At 44.1% G+C, this 21,266-nt stretch overlaps 1 protein-coding gene across 20 annotated transcripts in view; it reads right to left on the bottom strand.

Annotated features, from left to right (window-relative positions):
- The window catches only part of RGS6 (regulator of G protein signaling 6), a 634,490-nt gene that overhangs the window by 99,694 nt on the left and 513,530 nt on the right, over positions 1-21,266 (bottom strand). For all 20 annotated transcript variants that reach the window (XM_004055388.5, XM_004055389.5, XM_031001858.3 and 17 more), the window contains exons 4-7: positions 12,216-12,266; positions 8,417-8,523; positions 7,111-7,162; positions 964-1,028 (exon numbers count right to left, since the gene is read on the bottom strand). In XM_004055388.5, the coding sequence (XP_004055436.1) occupies positions 964-1,028; positions 7,111-7,162; positions 8,417-8,523; positions 12,216-12,266 (275 nt within the window). The remainder of the gene's footprint in view (positions 1-963; positions 1,029-7,110; positions 7,163-8,416; positions 8,524-12,215; positions 12,267-21,266) is intronic.

The raw sequence follows: 21,266 nt of genomic DNA, 5'->3' as shown, positions 1-21,266 counted from the left end.
ATACAACCACCACCACGATCGGGATACAGAACAGTTCCATCACCTTCCAAAAATTCCCTACCCCATCCATAACTGCTAGCAATCACTGATCTGCTTTTCATCATGATAGTTTTATCTTTTCAAGAATGTCCTATAAATGGAATGGCTGGCCTGAGATTGGTTTCTTTCACCCAACATAATGTTCTTGGTACTCATTCAAGTGGTTGTGTGTATCAACAGTTCATTCCTTTTTACTGCATAGTAGTATTCTATTGTATGGATGTACCACAGTTAGTTTAACCATTCAACTGTTAAAGTGCATTTGGGTTGTTTTCAGCTTTTGGTTATCACAGATTAAGCTTGTATGAACATTAGTTTATAGGTGTTTGTGTGAACATGAGTTCTGATTTCTCTAGGGTATGTATATACAAGTGGGAATTGCTTGGTTATATGGTAAGTGTATATTTAACTTTATAAGAAACTGCCAAGCTATTTTCTAGAGTGGCTGTACCATTTTGCATTACCACTAGCAAAGCGGAGAGTTCCAGTTGTTCTACTTCTTCACCATCACTTGGTATCATCAGTATTTTTTATTTTGGCCATTCTAATAGGTATGTAATGGTATCTCACCATGGATTTAATCTGCATTTCCTAAGTGGCTAATAATATTGGACATCTTTTCATGGGTTTATTTATCATCCTTGTGTCCTCTTTGGTAAAATATCTGTTAAGTCATTTGCCTATTTTTAAGTTGAGTTGCTTATTTTTTTATTGTTGAGTTTTAAGAGTTATTTATGTAAAAATACCATCTTATTGTGATGGTCAGAGGAGCTGAGAACAAAGGAGGAGAAATAGAAGATACTTCCCTTCCACTGTCTGAAAGGGATGAAAGGGGGACAAAAGAAAAAAAAATAAACTTAGACAGAGCTGCAGATATGATTTTACTCTCTTCTCATATCCATCCTGGAAAATAATCATACTTACTGCCTCATAATCTGCCAGTTCCAGCCTTGCTTTATTTTGCATTGTCCTCTTACAGAGATAGATGGCTGAGGGAAGAAAGGAAATGACAACATGTACAAAACCAGCAGCACAATGGAATTATAAGCCCATCCATCCATCTGTCCATCCATTCACCCATTCACCCATCCATCCATCCACCCATCCATCCACCCATCCATCCATCCATCCATCCATCCATCCATCCATCCATCCATCCATCCATCCACCCATCCACCCATCCACCCACCCATCCATCCATCCATCCATCCATCCATCCATCCATCCATCCATCCATCCAGACAGCCCACCCACCCACCCTTGCTATATGCCCAGCACTGTCCTGGGAAAAATATGTTTTCTAAGTGGACCTCATGACCCCTGACCTCTATAAATCCTTTCGTAGTCATGATCAAACGAGGACTCCTCCATATTCCAATCCTGACAACTCCCCTTCTTCCTCCTCACTCTGCTTCACCCTGAACATCCTACACTCAGAGTGATATTTCACAAACATGACCACATTACTCCAGTGCCTAAAAGCTCTGCCTTGAGTCCTCAATGGCCTCAGAAGTAAGGTTGGGCTCGTTAGGGTGGCAAATATGGTTCTTTATGATCTGCTCACTGCTTATCTCATCAACTTCTTCTCCCTCATGCAGGCACTGTGAGGCCACCAAACTCTTTTCAGCTTCATTCTTTTGCATATGTGTTCTTTTTGAGGAAAGTCTTTCTCTCTTCTCTCCTTCCCTCTGTCTATCTGGCAACCTCTTACCAATCTTTGAAGACCCAAGTTGGTGTTTCAGATAGCATCTACATGTCCTTGACCATGGAACTAAATTCCATTGCACTGAAATCCTGTATTTACTAGACTGTCCCCTGCTCTAGGCTGAAGTCTCTTTAAGGGCAGAGGCTATGTCCTGCTCAGCTTTCTTCCCTGTTGCTAGCACCATAGCCTGTCTTGCCAGGTGCAGTAAAAAGGCTATGGAAAGGGAAGACAATTTAGGTCTCTCAACTCAGGCTAAGGAAAGGTTTTTGGCCCCTGGTTTCCCTGTTTCTTCCTCAAACATGGCCTTCATCATCACTTCTTCTCCCTACCTTTCCTTCTTCAATGTCTTCCTCCTTCTCCAGAGCCAAGTGGAACAATCCAGGGAAAACAGTAGATGAATGGCATAAATAAATGAACAACAGAATGATCAAGAGGGAGGGCCAGAGAGAACCTGTGATCATTTTGTTGTTGGACAACAAGATCTCTTTACTAAGAGATCTCTAGTCAACTCTTTGCTGGATCAACCAACTTCCTTCATTTGTTCTGAAGAATTTACTGATACCTATGACATTTTGGAGCCTGGAAGCTAGTAGCCTACCCTCTGGCATGCCCACACTTCTGCTTCCACCCGGTGAATTGTGTGCTCATAAGAGTCAATTGTGGTTGTTTCCAAATCTGCTTATATCAGGCACATCTGTTATTTTAATCACACAAGTTCACTAAATATTACACGTCTCAATGAAATTAATGTGAAAAGAGAGAGAGTGTTGCTTCTATGAAAACTCAGTTGAATGGTTTGGAACAATTTAATGAAGGAGAGTCAGCTAAGGCAATTGCTTGTGAATTTGATACAGGTGAGATAACAGGAAAAAGTAAGAAAAGTAATAAAAATCTAGGAGGGGCCAATATACAAAAGACTACAAAAATGTCTTTACATTCTTGATGCACTTTAAAGATACCAAAACAGGGTAGTTTATTTTGAGTGTGGTTGATTTAAGAAACTAAAATTATTCAGCTCATTATCAAAGAGAACACTTTGGTCCTACTTCACAAGGCTGTCAAATGAGTGTTCCTTTGTATATCTTACCTTTACATGAGGTGCTTAAGGTGTGCATATGTCATTTTAAAAATGATTTTCTACTTACCAACTTTTCCAATGAACCAAGCAGCTATAGTGCTTCACTGTGTCTGATAAAGGGGTGTCCGATCTATCACAAAGTACCTCCTTCAGTCTCTTGGACCCCTGGCAGAATTAGGGACAACCTCAGGCAGGAAGCTTGACATGTCACCAGCTCGACTGGGCCAGATCATGATTACCTTTGAGCAGTGCAGGTCAGTGGAGGTGGCAGCTGCTTTGACAATGCTGCCCTGGACAGGATTTTGCATTGGCCAAATGTAAAACTCAGAAAAGGCTAACCTGGATTTGACTATGGGTTTTACGCAGGCAGAGTCATCCCAAGAAATGTCCAAATGGGACAGTGGGGTCAAAATGGGACAGCGGGGTTGTGAAGTGACGTATCATGCATGGAATGCAGAGCTGGGGCCACTCCTGATGGCCATGAGTCACAGGGTCACATGCTACTAGCTAATGTCCCTGTGCCTAAAGTCACACAAGGAATCTTTTCACCACAATGAGGAAGGTGGGATGCGGCTGTTCTTGGCACAGAACTCCCTGGGGCTTGTCTGCATCCCAGAGTGCCGTCACCAGGGCTTGCTCTAACTTCCAACCGACTCTAGTGACTACTGGTGACAATAGCCAGCCCTACAAGAGGGCATCTGGAAGAACTGTCTTAAGCTCAGATATTGGTTTCTCTTGGATATTTAATTTCTTACCAAAAAATTTCTATTTCCTTGTCCTTACATCTGGCATTCCACCCTTACCTATATCTCACATCTCACTCAGATAAATCCACTGCCATCTCAAGTTCACCATGTGTCACCACACAAAACTGGGACATATTTAAAAATTGTATAAAGGGAACACATTCATGTACTATGTGTGCAATTAAATTTCTTTAAAAATATTGAGCTTATCGAATTTCAATGTACTGAAGAAACTGATCCCTTTCTTTACTTTCTGCCTTTACTAGCAACATCATTATGTACCTCAATCTCCTAAACTAGGGAACCTATAACTCACTTATTTCTCTATTTTTCTCATACTTTCTGATGACTTTTTAGAACCAAAGAATTTTAGACTGGAGGTAACCTTGGCAACCATCAAGTACAGGCCCCTCATTTACAGATGGGGAAACTAAAGGCCCAGAGAAATGAAGTGACGGACCCAAGGGCTAGTTAGTGATGGAGATGGAATTAGAATCGAGGACCAGTGCAGAGTTTCCTCTATGACATTCACCGATCCATTTACTCATTCAGTCACTCATTCAAAAATGTACTGAGTGTCTCCTATGGGCCAAGTACCGTTTTAGGTGCTGGAAAAATCACCATCGTAGCAGCTACTGCTTCCATTGAGCCCACTGAATATCAGGGACTATTTGACTAAGTCACAGCCCTTACTTAATCTTCCACAGTCCACTTACTTAATCCTCACAATAACCCTACTAGGTGGGTTCTGTTATTACCCCCATCTTATAGATGAACCAATTTTTTCCCAAGTAGGGAAAAAACTTGGGAAAGTGTGTTCATTGTTGGGGACCCACAATAGCTTCCCCAAACTGCTGAATCCATTCTAAATGTCTCTACTTGACTGCCAAGGCCTTTTTATAAACCTGCCCCTCCCAAACTATTCAGCCTTCTCAGTCATTCATCACATAAAACCTTTGAATACTCAAGCCAGATCCTCACCATGCCTTTCTTCCCTGCATCATGCTGCCTCTCCCAGCCTGGAATGCTTGGGGGGAAAGGCTGTGACTTATTCAAATCTCCGACATAGAATTTGACAGAGTAGGGACCAGTAAATGTTTGTCGACTGAATGAAAGTTTCTGGTACTTCATCAGTCCAAATCATACTATATTGAATTCTTAGCTTCAGTTTCACATGCTTCCTGGTGAGACGGTCACCTCAGTCATCATAATATCAACCAACATCCCAGTGGCAATAATACCTACCCTACTCCAGTAGTGATACCAACCACCACCCCGTATTAACTCAGAGAACCTTACACGCATTTCATTTAATCCTAACAAAACACTAGGAGACAAGTGCCATTACTACTCTAATTTTAATATGAGGTCTCTGAGGCACAGAGAGGTTAAGTAATTTGCCAAGATCACTCAGCTAGTGGAACGGGTTGATCCTGGGGGCTCATTGTGCTGGATTCTCTCTTCATAAATACATCCTGATTTTCTAACTAAACTGCTTTGGAAACCCTGGGGAGTACTGGTTTTTCTTTGTTTTAGAGACAGGGTCTTCCTCTATCACCCAGGCTGGAGGGCAGTGGCACAATCATAGCTCACTGCAGCCTTGAACTCCTGGGCTCAAGTGATCCTCCCATCTCAGCCTCCCGAGTCACTGGGATTACAGGTATGCACCACCATGCCTGGTCCCTGGTGAACACTTGTGCATCCTGAACCTTGATTTCTCCCTCTGATTTGCCATAAATTGAGGCACAGGAATTTAAAATAATTTTTGTTTAATGAGAGCCTGAAACAAACTGTTATGTCTCTCCCTGTTCATGATGCACAATTAAAATTATAAAATGAAGAACACCTGTAGAACAGGGAGATGATGCCCTTTAGTATGCAGCATAAGATGCCCTAAGCTTTATGGAAGTAAATATTTTAATCTTACTTGGGCCCAGGTATCTTGTCTTACCATCCTCCCACCCTCTCCACTGCCTGGAAAAATACTGGTTTTCACATTCACAAGGGCACACGTTGCTGCATGGAACTGAGCTATAATTATTCAAATTCCGAGTTGGGCTTTCATGAGCAGTCTTTTCAGCCCCAGAAGCACTAGTTTTATGAGCGGTCAAATGCAGCTCTCACTTGCAGTCGGAAGCCTTCCTGGATCCACTTATCACATTGGTTAGGGTGCAGCACAGTGTCAGAGGGCCCACGGTGGTGCCTGTGGATAGCCAAGCAGACAGCCCCAGAGCCTGCCCTTCTGCATGACTGACGTCCTCCACACTTGACCATGGAACAACTCCAGCCTTAGTAGGTAAAACTCACTTGTATTCCACCCTCAGCTTGGCTCCCTGTTGTTGGTTTCCTCTTGCTCAAACGTGTGACTCCAAGGTTGTATCTTATCCCATGGGTCTCCCAGACAGACTCCCCTGATCACCACCCAGCTGCACATCTCCCTCCCACTCACCACAGCTGCATCTGCCTTCTTGTCTTAAACAATTCTGCAAAGAAGCTGCAGGTCTCATTGAGTGTCCCAGTCCCAAGGAGAGCCACAGATAAGACTGCCACAGCAGCTGAGTCAGCAGCAAGGATGCATGCAAAGGGGTAGTGCTGCAGCTACAACCTTCAGGCATGTCACACATGGGACCGTGAAAGAAGTATGGGTTTTGGAGCCGCTCAGATCTGAGTTCAAGTTCTGCTCCCTCTAGTGAGTGTCTGTTGATCACCTTCAATAAAGAACCAGAACTGTCAGTGGATATTTACTGAGCACTAATTCTGCCTCAGACATAGGCTATGCCCTGGAGATATGAGAATGCATAAGCTGGACCAGCCTCTGCCCTCATGAGGCTTATAATCAAGGGAGCATTCAGACAATGTGGTAGTGTGAGGGTGTGGCCCCTCTGGGCCTCAGGTTCTTTCTCTTAAGCATAGCGATAATAAAACTTCTTCAGAGAATTGGCATATAGGAATATTAAATAATCTCCACTGAGAATATCTGGCAGAAGTCTGTAGGTCCCTGTCTAGAGAGACAGAACTCTCAACTTCACCCACTCTATTTTCCTAGTCCAGAGTGACTTCTGTATACTCCTCCCTGGTCTCTGTCTCTTTTTTAAATTGCAACTGTCAAGAACACCAAAAAGTTCTTAGTAAGTTTTAACAAGTCTATGAGAACAGAAAGGGCCAGGAGGAGGTAGCCCCTTGATCCAGCCCTCCCTGAAGCCCTATCCCTGGAAAGAACAATTAAAAGTCACCATCCCATAGTGTTGCTGTGGGATCCTGGTTCTCCATGGCCCCAAGATAAACATACTGACCACCCTCGATAAGATTTTTCTTCCCTCTCCTGCTTCCCCTCCAAGGACTACATCTTTCAGTAAGCTGGGCCTTCCTCTGTTATGTGGAACAGGAGATTTGTTATATAGCAACAATATGAGAAAGGACTAAGCAGAAAGGACCCTCCTCCCCATGTACCACCATGGCCCACACCAAGCATTTGTCTTCTGCACCCCCAGAAGTGACACACAGTGTTGAAGTTGAGAGTTCCCAGTGGCTTCAGTTCTCACCATAGTCAGTGTTTTCAGGTTCCCAGCAGTTCGAAGGCCAGAAGTACGGAGCCTGCAAAGGAGCATGGGTGTTAGTGCTCAGAGGCGCGCCATGCCTGCGCTTCCCTCCCACACCCAGGGAGGAGCCTCCCTGATGGCAGGCTCTCCCCCATCTCCTTCTTGCTGATGCTACCCCACAATTCTCTCCTCTTCTCTAATTCAGCTAAGGTGAGTCGACATTTTAACCTAGGCATTGAGAAGCAAAATGTAAGTAAGCAAAACAAATGCAAAAATGATAAGTTTTGTTCACAGGGCAATATATTCTTATCCTGAGACAATAGAAGTCTAAGTACAAAAGTCAGGCTGGCATAACTTACTGGGCACCTAAGCCCATGTTCCTTTCCTCCCTTTAACCTAGTCTGAAGAACTCTTCTCCCAAACCCTTTGGTTAGACCTTGATTCAAGCCCATATCCTCTGCCCTCATTCCCTCTACGGAAGGATCTGGGAGAAGGAGTGTGAAATGGGTGGGGAGGGTGATTAGGTCGCAAACAGAAACTTCACTCCGAGAAGGCAACATGAGATGGTAGAAAGATCAAGGTCTGTGCCATCAGGCTCACTTAGGTTCAGATGAAGGCTGCTCCTGGATTTACTAAATGACACTTTAATTCTTTGAACACTTCAGTTTTCTCCTCTGTAAAATGGGTAATATTTACCCCCTGAAGTGTGCTCTTCAGAATAAATGAGGAAATCTGTACAAAGTATCTATCATGGTCTGAATGTCTGCATCCTCCTCAAATTCACATGTTGAAATCCTAATCCCCAAGGTGATGGTATTGAGAGGTAGGGCCTTTGAAGCCCTCACAGATGACATTAGTGCCTTTATAAAAGAGGTCTGATATAAGCCCCAGGTCCTGTCTGCCATGTGGGGATATAGCTAGAAGGTGCTATCTATGAGCCAGAGAGCAGGCCCTCACCAGACACCGAATCTGCTGGCACCTTGGTCTTGGACTTGCCAGCCTCCACAACCATGAGAAGTAAATTTTTTGTTTGTTTGCTTATAAGATACCCAGTTTAGGTATTTTGTTGTAGCAGCCCAAGGGACTAAGGCAGTGCCCAGGGCATGGTAGGCTCTCAATGACAGCCTTTTACTATTCTCTAAGTGGGTCACCCAATGGCCCAGACAAAAGTTCTCTTGGCTTTCCCAGTGCTGATGAGGAGTGAGGGCTACTCCCTCAGATATCCCTAGGTTTTCTTTGTAGTTCTAACCTAAGATCAGATGATGTTGTGAAGAAAAGGTTCTTCAGGAGGAGGAGCCAGCAGGCTTACCTGGAAACGATAAAAGGTGCCATCATCCTTCATGGTGAGAACATGGTCTGAGATTGGAAAGATGTAGCCCTGGGCAGCGATAAGGCTTCCCAAGTGTATTGCTTCAACTGTAAGAACAGTGCATAGAGAAAGAAGGAATTAGAAAGCAGGTTATTTGGCTGAAAATTAAGCTGGGAGACCAGAAGTCAACTGTCATCACCCCCAGATGTCTGTGTTGATGATACAATTGCCCTTGCTCAGTGTGGGGGTGAGGAGGGGAGATGCCAATGGCTGGAAAGGGCAACTATGTGTCTGGGACTTGTCTGAATCCCACCTCTGAGAGTCTGACATGGCTTAACCCCTCCTCACCCTGACCTTCAGAAGAAAGTCTGGCTTCAGGGTCAAGGGCATAAGTTCTGGCATAGAAGAACCTGTATTTAACTAAGTGAGATATTTCACATGAAGTGATTGTCTGGTACAGGTCAAATACTCCATAAGTGCTGGCAGCTCTGATTCATATCAGTTTCATCATCCCCAGCAGTAAGAATGCAGCCTCGCTGCCCATAGAGACGTAGGACTCCCAGTGCGTTCCCCAATATGACAGTCCCATCAGGAATGAGAAGGGTGTCACCCTTCTCTTATGGACAGAGAGGAAAACCTCACTTCCTTTGAAAATTAGAGGAAGGACAGTGAAGTGGGCAGTGGCAGAGAGAGGCTAACCTGATAGAAATACTTATATTTTTGCCACAATCAATCTGTTCCTTTGTTCCTTTAGCACCAGCCATAAATAGATGCACATAGAAAGTTGAGAATATAGGTCGGGCATGGTGGCTCACGCCTGTAATCCAGAGGCAGGCAGATCGCTTGAGCTCAGGAGTTTGAGACCAGCCTGAGCAACACAGCGAGACCCTGTCTCAATTAAAAAAAAAAAAAGTTAAGAATTTAGATTTATCCTGAGCAGAGCTAAGAAAAAATAACGAACCTCAATGCTTCTACCACACACAATCTTTCACAAATCCAAAAGTACTGTTACAGGTTAAAACTAATTTTTGGACATGGAAATTGTTAATGTGCTCAGGGAGCCTCTAGCAATTATTAATTTCACGAGCTCTGACTTTTTAAAGTAGTTTGTTTTGGCTTTACTTGCAAACTTTTCAAGAAGTTGAATACAATGCAATGTTTTGCATATTAAGAACTGCCTATCCTCCTTTGAAAGAAACATACATGTAACTGGTGGAATTGGAATGAATGGAGTTTTATTTTACTTGCTTAGTGATGACCAATTTCCTATTTTTTTTTTTTTTTTTTTTTTTTTAGAGACAGGTCTCACTCTTGTCACCCAGGCTGGAGTACAGTGGCATGATCACAGCTCATTGCAGACTTGAACTCCTGGGCTCAAGTGATACTTCTGCCCCAGCCTCCCAAGTAGCTGGAACCACAGGCACATGCCACCACGTCTGTCTAATTTTTTTAAAATTTTTTTTGGTAGAGGTAGGGTTTTGCCATCTTGCTCAGGCTGGTCTTGAACTCCTGGGCTCAAGCAATCCTCCCAGCTGAGCCTCCCAAAGAGCTGGGATTACAGGCATGAGCTACCATGTCCGGCCGGTTTGCTTTTTAAAGTCTATATGCTTCAAGAACCATGAGTCCAGCTAGAACAGAAGTTTCATCATCAGCAGTTGCTCCTTCCCCAGAGAAGAAAGAACAAAATCCTGTAGGAAGGTGACTTTCATGCCACCAGTCTTGGAGCTAAGACTCTAACTTCATTCTCTGAGCAAAAATGTTTTTGCTTAGACATTGGCCAATGGGGCCAGGTGCAGTGTCTCACACCTGTAATCCAAGCACTGTGGGAGGCCAAAGCAGGAGAATTGTTTGAGGTCAGGAGTTCAAGGCCAGCCTGGATAACACAGTGAGATCCCCATCTCTACAAAAAATAAAACAAAAAATTAGCTGGGTGTGGTGCTAAGAGCCTGTAGTCCCAGCTACTCGGGAGACTGAGGTGGAAGATAGCTTGGGCCAGGGAGGTCAAGGCTGCAGTGAGCTATGCTCATGCCACTGCACTCTAGCCTGGGTGACAGAGTGAGACCTTGCCTCGAAAACCAAAAAATAACCACAGGAAATTGACTGATGGGAAAAAGAAAGGAGAGAGGGGCAGATGCTGGATCTGACTGTTTCCCAAGGCCTTGGTTTGCCTCATCTCCCCCCTTAGACTATTCCCAGCTGACAAATTGTTCTTAGCTTCTCCTCAGCCACTTCTCAGAAGCCCAAACAGGCCCCTATACCATGATGTCTTCCCAAGGGCATCAGAGTATAACAGATTTTCATAGAAATAACTCTCATCATTCAGGACCCTTCACAGAAGCTTCTCACGCCAGAGCTGGAGGATTCCTGAAGCTCATTCTCACATACTGCTCGCCAATTTAGGGTTCTCATAATAGTAATAATAAAATATATGTCAGAAATACAATGATTATTTTAGGAGGCAAAGAAACCAGTGCTCTTGGAAGAGAAAAGGTGGCCATGAGGAAACACGTTCCTTAGTTTAGCATTATAATCACAAGTAATACTGACTTTAGATAAATGTAACTAAACAGGTAGATGCTGATCCAGTCCAGGCTTTCCAAGTGGACACTCAGAAGTACAGGCTGCATCAGGGACAACACATAGGGAGTTGCTTTGGGTTCTATCCTTTACAAAGGGTTAGCATTTATAGTTTTTTCCCTGTGAATCAAGAACTTGACTAGAATTAAGAATTTTCACTAGTTATGAGAGTAGCCACTAATCAAGGGGGTGAAAAGACTCGGGCCACTTCTACGAATGATCTGCTTTTCTGGCACTCAGAGTTCTAACAACTGTATATAATTAAACTGCATAGAAACTGTATTGTTTTGCAGTCAACAGATTAGAAATGTTGGGTTAAAATACAGGAGTGCCAAGCTGACACACCGATTCCAGCAGGGAATCACAGCTGAAGGTCACGGATGCAGAATGGGCACTTGAAAAAAATCTTCAAAAAGCATTGTGGTTCAGGGCCATTTAATTTGGGGCAGATAAGTCTAATCACGCCAATGTCCATTAAGAACATCAGAGTGTATTAGTGGATCTTTATAAATGTGACCTTCAGGCATCAAGAATACTCAGTTAATCAAGGCAAAGGAGTATGTAATAAATTCAGAAAAGTATTAACTGACAGCACATGGGAATAAGCTTTACTTATCTTGAATTTTTATTTTTCTGGAACACCCCCCCATTTCCTAATTACGCTGTGAAAATAAATTTTACTGCCTATTTTCTGGTGGGAGGACAGACTGGGAAATTGTTTTATTGGCCAGGGTTTTGTTGTTGTTTTCCTGGTAAGGTCTTCCTAATTGAAATGCGCAATTAAAGTTGAAAAAAAATCATTCCTTCACTTCTTGCAGAAGCAGAAAACAGAGGGAGTCTTAGCAAATAATTAAACATCTTAATTGTGGATCAGGCAATCTAATTTTAAGAGCTGGCTCTAGAAGGCTGTTCAGTGACAGTGCTACAACTTATCTTTAATTGCTGCAGCTAACGAGAATTCAACTCATTTCACACATTATTGTATTGGGCTCTTTGGCATTCTAAATAGTTGCTCATTTCCTCAAAGCATGATTTAAATTTAAAGACAAATATTCAGTGGAGAAAATAAATTAATTTTATTTGTAAATAGAGTGATTCCACATCTTGGAATTCACATTTACAATACCAGTTCTCAGGAGGGCAGGGGAATCTAGTTTGGAACTTGGTTATGGGATGTTTACTGATACCAGGGGAGATAAGGGCGGGGTCAAAGGTCAAGTACCTGGGTCCTCGATGGAAAGGTTCTTCATAAGCCACTGCACAATGTCAGTACCTGCAACGATAAAGCAATTTCAGCTGAAGACCTCCTGGGTGTTTAACACTGTGGCAGAAGAAACATGTTTACCTAAGAGAATCCTAATTCCAAACAGTCCACACTGTAGAGCAGGATAATATGGGCACTTTTTTTTTTGTCCTAACCAACCCTTTCCATTCTTCAGTACACTTCCATAGTTACAATTCCATTCTTGTCCAAAAAACACTCACTTCTGATGATGCAGGATGAGCTTATATTCATGTTTCTAGGAAGTGTCTATAGAGGACTTCCCCGAGACGTGCTAGGTGAAGCTTTATCATGCCTGGCCCCCAGACCATTTCTTGAAGAAGGAGGCCTCATCAGCTCCCTACCATCAACTACAAGGGCTGACCAACACAGGTGACCTCATAGGTTCTTGCAAAACTCTCATCTCTTCCGGCACAGGCCTATCCTGAATGAATGTGTCCCTGCATTTGTGGCAGAAACGTCTATGTATTCACCAAGACCTATCTCCTCTCCTCACTGTGCCATAGCTAGATTACATTTCCAGACTCCCCTGCACTTAGATATGGACTGAGTTCTGCCAATAGAATATGGGTAGAAATGGCATACGCCACTTCCAGACCTGGACCATAAAAACTCCTACATGGCTCTCCATAGCTCCGCCCCTTTCAATCCCATCTACTGGCTGGATGTGGGGGACTCCAAAGACCTGGGGGAATGCAGAGCCACAATAGGGAGGGAGCCATGGTTCCAACCATGGACATTACACCCATGTGGGGCTCTGACTTGATTGAGGACTGAACTTTGTTGTGTTAAGCCCCTGGGACTTAGCTGTTTTGGTATCTAGTATTACCTTAACGAATATAAATCTTAAGAGTCTGAAAGAACTTTTAAAGCTTGTCTACTCCGACCCTAGCCAATACATGTCCCATTCACAACACCCTGGACAAGAGGTGCTGTAACCTGTGTTTAGAATCCCTAGTACCTGGAAACTCACAAACTCCCCCCTACCCAGCCTGACCCAGTTAAATCAGCCTTGATTTATCTGAACAGAAACTTGCCCCTCTCTGACTTCCTCCCTTTGGCCTCAGTTTTGCCATTTGATAATAGAAAAACAAACCCCAACCTAACCACTCTGTGTGACAGCCCTTCAGCTATTCAGACAGTCCTGCGGCATACCAGCGACGTCCTCCCTCCAAGTGCAACAGGCCTGGGTCCCTCAGCTGCTTCCTTGCAGGGTGTGGCCTGGAGTTCCTCACCATATGTTCCCAATCCTCTGAATATGTTCCCTTCTGTCTGCCTCTCTTTGAAAATGTGACCCGCAAACAATGTTCTGAGAGCAGCACTGTGTACATGGCAGTAGAGGAGTTCAGTTTTCTGGAAGGTTCTGAATTTCTGGTCAATCTACCTTTGCCACCCAAAGATCTCACTTTAAACCAGTGCAGACCATTGAAGGTGTGGCTTTGTCACCTCTAAATTGTTTGATGGAACACAGCCTGCAAGGGGAGACATTTTAGATATCAGAGTCCTACCATGGGTCTGAGGCTTCGGTGAGAGGGAGGGGATGTGCCAAGAACTCTCCTGGGCTGGATTCCTGGCTGAAGGCCTGGGGATCCAGCAGAGGGGCTTCATGAGGATTGCCCTCTTCCCAGAAATCAGTTTTCTTAGATATGTGACTGGTGGCCAGAAGTGGGACTGGTACAGGACAGAAAGCCTAGACATTTTGTTTCTCTCTGGGTCCATGGCAGGTGAAGTAACCCTGCACAGTGGGACCCCCAGGGCCATCCTCATCCTCCTGTGTGCCCCAGTTCTGCCGACACAGCCTTGCAATTTTGCAGTTTCCCCGCGCCAACCTCAAAGGCAGCACTTCTAGGCTTCTCCTCACTCTTGCTACTCCTGGACGGCATCTGTGAGTCAAACTTTAGATCAAAAACACTCCTATTCATTCGTATTCTTGGAGAGAGAGAGAGAGAGAGAGAGAGAGAGAGAGCGAATGAATGTGTGTGTGTGTACATGTGCCTGTGTGTCCCTTTCCTCCAAGTTATACAAGTTCAACATTTGTCCCAGGAAATGAAGAACAAAGCAGAAATCAAATAAGAACTGTAGTCCCAAGCTGGGGGTGGGAGAGATACTCTAACCTGTTTTTTCCTCAAAAGAAAAATAGTTCTGGCCAGGCGCAGTGGCTCATGCCTATAATCCCAGCACTTTGGGAGACCGAGGAGGGCGGATCACGAGGTCAGGAGTTTGAGACCATCCTGGCCAACATGGTGAAACCCCGTCTCTATTAAAATACAAAACATTAGCCAGGTGTGGTGCCACGTGCCTGAGTCCCAGCTACTCGGGAGGCTCAGGCAGGGGAATTGCTTGAACACGGGAGGTGGAGGTTGCAGTGAGCCGAGATTGCGCCACTACACTCCAGCCTGGCCACAGAGTGAGACGCTGTCTCAAAAAAGAAAAAAAAATAGTTCTTTCCTGTGGGTTGCCTAGAAACTGTGAGGTTTCCTGCATTAGCTGAGCTCTCCCCCAGGCCTGCGGATTATCTTTCTGCTGAGCTTGCTGAACCATTATTTATCACCTGCCAAGATTGATTACTCACCCTGGGACAATGACAGCCCTTCCTTTCCCCTGTTAATTACTGTCATCATTAATATCCATGTCACTAATTAGTATTCATTCACATTGAAACTCCTTCCTTGCTATCATATCCGCTCCCCCCACCACCCCAACCCCCGGCTCAGCACCGTTGTCTGGGTTTCCACCCGCTTTTGGCTTCCCGTGCTCAGCCTTTGGCCTAATTGTTCTCCCCAGTCCACCAGGCCGTGGCTTGCATTTACAGAGCTAAAGAATCACATTTAAGCACTTCTGTTTCTAAAGAAGGGAAAATCATAAAAACCCATTTCCTTTTTTCCCTAGCCCCATGGAGACCACAGAGTGGAGTTTCTTTTCCCTGGTTCAGCCACCATGACAGCTGCTATCTCATCTGGGGGCTGATGCAACAGTCCTCAGGTCCAGGCAAGGGCTGAGCGGCTGCCCCTGGCTGCCTGGGACACTGCGCTCGATCTGCAGTGGCATCTACTCCGCCACCATCCCTTCCATGCCATGGCAATGCTTGGTAGACTCCATTTCAGCACAAGCAACAACACCTAGAGACAGGGGGACGTGCTCACTCTCACAGGCATTGGGTATTCCAGGCTTCCTTGGACCAACCCAGGAGTGGCCAAGCCTCCAGCCCGTGGCAGGGAGTAAATCATTGTGTGTGCAGCCCCAGGAACAGGTCAGAAAGGGAAATCTGTCATAATATCGCATCCTTTAAAACATTTACAGTGATTACGCTGTAGCATCTGACAAGAGTAGTCCAAACATCCAAATCACCAGCAGGAGAAAGCATTTCCATTCTTTTTTCTCTTTCCTTTCTTGCCTCTTTCCTTCCTTCCTGCTAACCCATGATCACCCTTTCCTTCCTGTTCTAAAGAGAATTTGAAGCGGATTCCTTTTCTGTTCTATCTAAAATTAATTGTTGCCTTGTTACCACGACTGGTTTCTGGATCTTATCTTAGTCAAGCTGCTTTGCCAAGGACTTAAGTTAATAAAACAACATAACAAATGCTATGTTGAGACAACATAACAAATGCAGGATGGCCACCCTTTATTCCCACAGACCCTAAAACACTGTCTGAAAGCATTCTTTCTGAGGCTGATTTATCAATATATATTCCAGGGATATCCAGGAAATACACCAGAGGGCACCCAAAATACCTCTCCATTGCATGCGTGTTTTATTAGTATATTTAAGGATATATTTGTGATATGCAGTTATGGGTTATGTTTCTGTACGTGTTACATGTATTTCAATTATGTCTTTTATATCTAAAATCATGTTTATTAGATGACTGGGAACAAACCAAAGGCCTCTAATAGAGGATTGAATAAATAAATTATGGCTCATTCATGCAATAAATATGTATTAAACATCTACAGTGGAAAAGCATCTTGAGAACAGGGTTACTGTAAAATATTTATGTTCTATTAATTATATATGTATAGATATATATAAATATGGAGAGGAAAAATTCTGGATATATATTTAAATTGTTAACTTTAGGTTATTTTGGGGAGTGGGAGGCATCAAATAATGGGAAATTTCTATTCTTTACATTTCTGTAATATTTGAAGTTCATAGAACATTCATATAATACTTTTACATTAGAAAAATAAGTTTTTATTTTAAAAAGCACAGAGAGAAGAAAGAGCTGGCCTCTGAGGCCAAAGTGGAGATGGTATGGGTAACTTTGGACGGCCTCTGGCTATCCTCAAGCCCTGGCCATTTCCTGCTCTTTGGGGAAAGGGCCAGGAGACTCAAAGCTCTCTTTTTCCTGAGGGGTAAACAGTGGGAGGCTCAATCCTGAGGCTCAATAGTGTGCCTCCAGTTGGCCACTCTCTGGCCATCTGCCACTCCTGGAGCCTCAGAGCGACCCTTTATAGACTCTGACAGGGCTGTCCACCCAGAGTCCTGGCCGAAGGGTGACAACCTGCACCTCTCCTCTGTGTTTGTTAGCTTGTTTACTTGGTGGGAGTAAGACGCAGTGATCTTTTCCTGGTGCCTTTCCATGCTGAATTAACTCTATTGAGTAAGCTGTAAGGGGTTTCTGTTTCTGGTTTCAGGCAGACACTCATAAAATTCAGGGCTTTGTCTTCAGGTGTTTTAAGCTCCTCCAAAATTGTAGCATTTGACAGGGATACCTTCCTCCCATTAACGCATCAGAACTGCAGGAGATCCTAGTATGAAACACTCCCCTGATTCTTCCCAAAGCATTCTATCAATCCGAGCCCAGATCAGATTATGCAAAGTTGATAAAAAGACTGGTTCCCATCACCTGCAAATTTCCAGTAACTTGAAACCTGGTGGATTATACAGTACATCATAGTACTGATAAATGAAGCAATTCATAAACTAATTATCAATCTTGACTGTTGGGGAAAGACACTTTCTTTTGAGTAAAATGTTTCTGGAGCCGTATGAATGATCAGATGGTTCCTGCCATGAGTGAACTCACCGTACTCTTCAGTCAAGGTTGTGACTTGATCCATTGGATTTTCACATTCCTGCCAGGCCTCTGCTGCACCTCTGGGTGGGGAGGACAGCTTCAGGCCACCTTATCACATAGATGTCATGCACAGGCCAATGCTTATGAAGGCGGAGTGACATTTCCTGAGTGCCCATCATGTACCAGGCCAGAGCTGGGCACTTGACCCTGTTATCGCATGTTATCTTGACAATAATTGTGTCCAATATGATAATTATTATATCCATTTTAAAGATTAGGCCCCGAGAGGCTCAAGACCATTGGCTACTACTGATGTAGAGCCAAGGTTGGAATCCAGGCAATTTCATGCCAAATATTATTTCCACTATACTATTCTGTGTCTCTTAACTCTGTATAACTTTCCAAGTAGTATAAAGAAAAAACAATTAGAAAACCGATATTCTGTATGTATTCAGTTTTTTTCTTGAAACAGAGGCATTAATTTAGTGATAATACTAATTGGTACTATTATTAGCTGTTGAACTAATAATTTACTGAGTACTTTCTATATTCCAGGCTCTGGAATAATCCTACTATACTAATCCTATGTTGTAAATAGCATATTATTATCTCCATTTTGCAAATGAATGGAAGGATATTCTAAGTAGGACAATCTTTACCGTCTTTTCTTTTTTCTTTTATGCCTTAGTTGAAAAAAAATGCAATGATCAGCTAGCAGAGAAAGCTTAACTAAGAGGAAATGTTAAACTGGGCTTTGGAGGGTGAGCACAATGAGTAGCTGGCAGTAAGACAGAAGGGAACACAGGTGGAGAAACACAGTGATGAAAAGTTCAGTGTCATTTTCAAGTAGTATTGTTTGGTCAATGGGCTTGAGTTTTTCCAAGGAAAAGCGTGGCAAATTTCACACTCACTTGCTTACCAAGCATAGGAAATGATAAGGTGCAGCATTTATAAAGTCAGACACACTTGAGAGCAACTCATGGTACATCACTTACAAACGGTGGGAACCTGGGCAGGTTCCTTTCCCACCACCTGCCCTGATCTCCATTTCTTCATACATCAACTAGGGTGAAGTGCTGTCTAGTTAAGAATAAGGCCAGGTATACAAAACTCTCTTCACAATGCCTGGTTCATGGTTTTGCTGAAATGATCTGGTTGTTAGCAAGTCATCTGCTGGCCCTGTGCGTTTATTTCCTCATATGAAAAGAGAACAGTACACCGTGGGAGGCCGAGGTGGGTGGATCACCTGAGGTCATGATTTTGAGACCAGCCTGGCCAACATGGTGAAACCCTGACTCTACTAAAAACACAAAAATTAGCTTGGTGTGGTGGCGGGCACTTGTAATCCCAGCTACTTGGGAGGCTGAGGCAGGGAGAATTGCTTCAACCTGCGAGGTGGAGGTTGTAGTGAGCCGAGATCGCGCCACTGCACTGCAGCCTGGGAAACAAGAGCGAAACTCCGTCTCAAAAATAAAGAAAACAGGACAGTAATAATGTGACCCATCATCTTGACTGTGAGGGGTAATGAACCCATGCAGAGTGCCTGGCATATCATAAGCATTAATATTAATACACATTGGCTACTCATAGAGTCCATGTTTCAGGGACCTCATACCGGCCAAGTGTCTAACCCAGTCATCTGCGTGGCTGGGAGAGACAGCAGTAACTTGGAATCTTTGTGTTACTTATCAGCTTTTAAATTTTAGGCCTTAGAGAAACTCAACATGTCTTCTGGTGCTTTTAGGCTGGGATCTTCCGATAGACAGCTTGTTGGACAGAAGGGGAAATAAGGAGGGCATTGTGGCTGGACAACTCTACTAGCCTGGTGAGGCCTCACTGAGAGACTGGGACCTCTGCCTGGCAGCTTTTCTGACTGTGATCCAAGATGCGCATTTCCCGGAAGTGAGGGCAGAAAGCAAAATAGGTGCCCTCACCCCACTGTAATTCAGTTGAAGGTAATGGAGTAAACATCTTTCTGGTTTGGGGTGCTCTGGTTGCGTCCATCTCAACACCCTCTTCTTCTTCTCCCACCTCTCCTGCCTTGGGACTGCCTTTCCCTTCCCAGAATGCAACAGTCTCCATTGCACCACAGGATCTTTGCATCTGCTACTCCCTGGGCCTGTCGTGCCTTCCCTTCCTCCTCCCACCTCCTCCTCTAGCTCAGGGGTCCTCAGCCTCCCAACAGGTAATGGTCCCTGGCCTGTTAGGAACCAGGCCTCACAGCAGGAGGTGAGTGGGGCGGGTGAGCAAGTGAAGCTTCATCTGTATTTACAGCCCCTCCCCATCACTCACATTACTGCCTGAGCTCTGCCTCCTGTCAGATCAGCAGTGGCATTAGATTCTCACAGGAGCGTGAACCCTATTGTGAACTGTGCATGCCAGGTAGGTTGCACGCTCCTTATGAGAATCTAATGCCTGATGATCTGTTCCTGTCTCCCATCACCCCCAGGTGCGACTGTCTAGTTACAGGAAAACAAGCTCAGGGCTCCCACTAATTCTACATTGTGGTGAGTTGTATAATTATTTCCTTATATGTTATAATGTAATAATAGAAATAAAGTGCACAATAAATGTAATGCACTTGAATCATCCTGAAACCATCCCCCACAACCCTGGTCCGTGGAAAAACTGTCTTCCATGAAACTGGTCCCTGGTGCCAAAAAGGCTGGGGAACACAGCTCTAGCTGACTCTGACACATCCTTCAGCCCTAACTTCCTCGGGAAGGCCTTCATTGCCCTCCAGACTGGCTCAAGGTCCTTTGGCTTTCAACGTCAAGAGAACAAGGTTCTTTCTCCTTGAAGCATTTATCTTAGTTTGGAATTAGCCACAATGTAATTATTTGATCGATGTCTGTTTCCTCTTCCATATTAGTTTGCTATGACTTCCATGACAAGGTATTACAAACTGGATGGCTTAGACAACAGCAATTTATTGTCTATGGTTCTGGAGGCCAGACAGCTAAGATCCAGGTGTTGAACGGGTTGGTTCTTCCTGAGGGCTGTGAGGGAGAATCTGTCCCAGGCCTCTCCTGATCTTCCCAAGTGGCTGGGACCACAGGCATGTACCACCATGCTGGCTAATGTTTAAATTTTTTGTAGAGACAGGTTCTCCTTATGTTACTCAGTCTGGTCTCTAACTTCTGGGCTGAAGCGATCCTCCTGCCTCGGCCTCCCAAAGTGCTGGGATTACAGGTGTGAACCACGATGACTGGCCCAAATTTCCCTTTAATAAGACTACCAGTCATACCAGATTAGGGCCCACCCTAATTATCTCACCTTAACTAATTACATCTGCAATGACTCTATTTCCAAATAAGGTCACATTTTGGAGTTCTAGTGTTTAGAACTTCAATATATGAATTTTTGAGAGAACATAATTCAACCCATAACGCCCACTAAACTGTGGCTCCAAGAGAGCAGGGACCCTGTTAGTTCTATCCCTGGCATGGAGTAAACAAACATCTGGTACAGAGTTGGGGTCTAATGAATGCTTATTTGTTGATAGTTGTATTCAAATACACATCATAATACATAAACACCCACACATGTATATTCAGTATGTTTTAAATTTTTCCTCAATTGTTTTGTGGCCCTTGAAAACATCATCATAATCTAGTACCAGACATCATAAAGGCAGTTTACAAACACTGCTTTAGAGGAAAGGTTCACAGGGTCTTTCACCCACTGATACTGTTAAAAGAAAAAAAAATCACATCTTTTTGCCTATAATCCCAGCACTTTGGGAGGCCAAGGCAGGTGGATTGCCTGAGGTCAGGAGTTCGAGACCAGCCTGGCCAATATGGTGAAACCCTGTCTTTACTAAAAATACAAAAATTAGCTGGGCATGGTGGCAGGTGCCTGTAGTCCCAGCTACTTGGATGACTAAGGCAGGAGAAGTGCTTGAACCTGGGAGGCGGAGGTTATAGTAAGCCGATTGCACCACTACACTCCAGCCTGGGCGACAGCGTGA

The sequence above is a fragment of the Gorilla gorilla genome, chromosome 15 (assembly GCF_029281585.2).
Source record: "Gorilla gorilla gorilla isolate KB3781 chromosome 15, NHGRI_mGorGor1-v2.1_pri, whole genome shotgun sequence".
NCBI classification, from domain to species: domain Eukaryota; kingdom Metazoa; phylum Chordata; class Mammalia; order Primates; family Hominidae; genus Gorilla; species Gorilla gorilla.
This window is presented reverse-complemented; position numbering and strand designations above follow the sequence as displayed.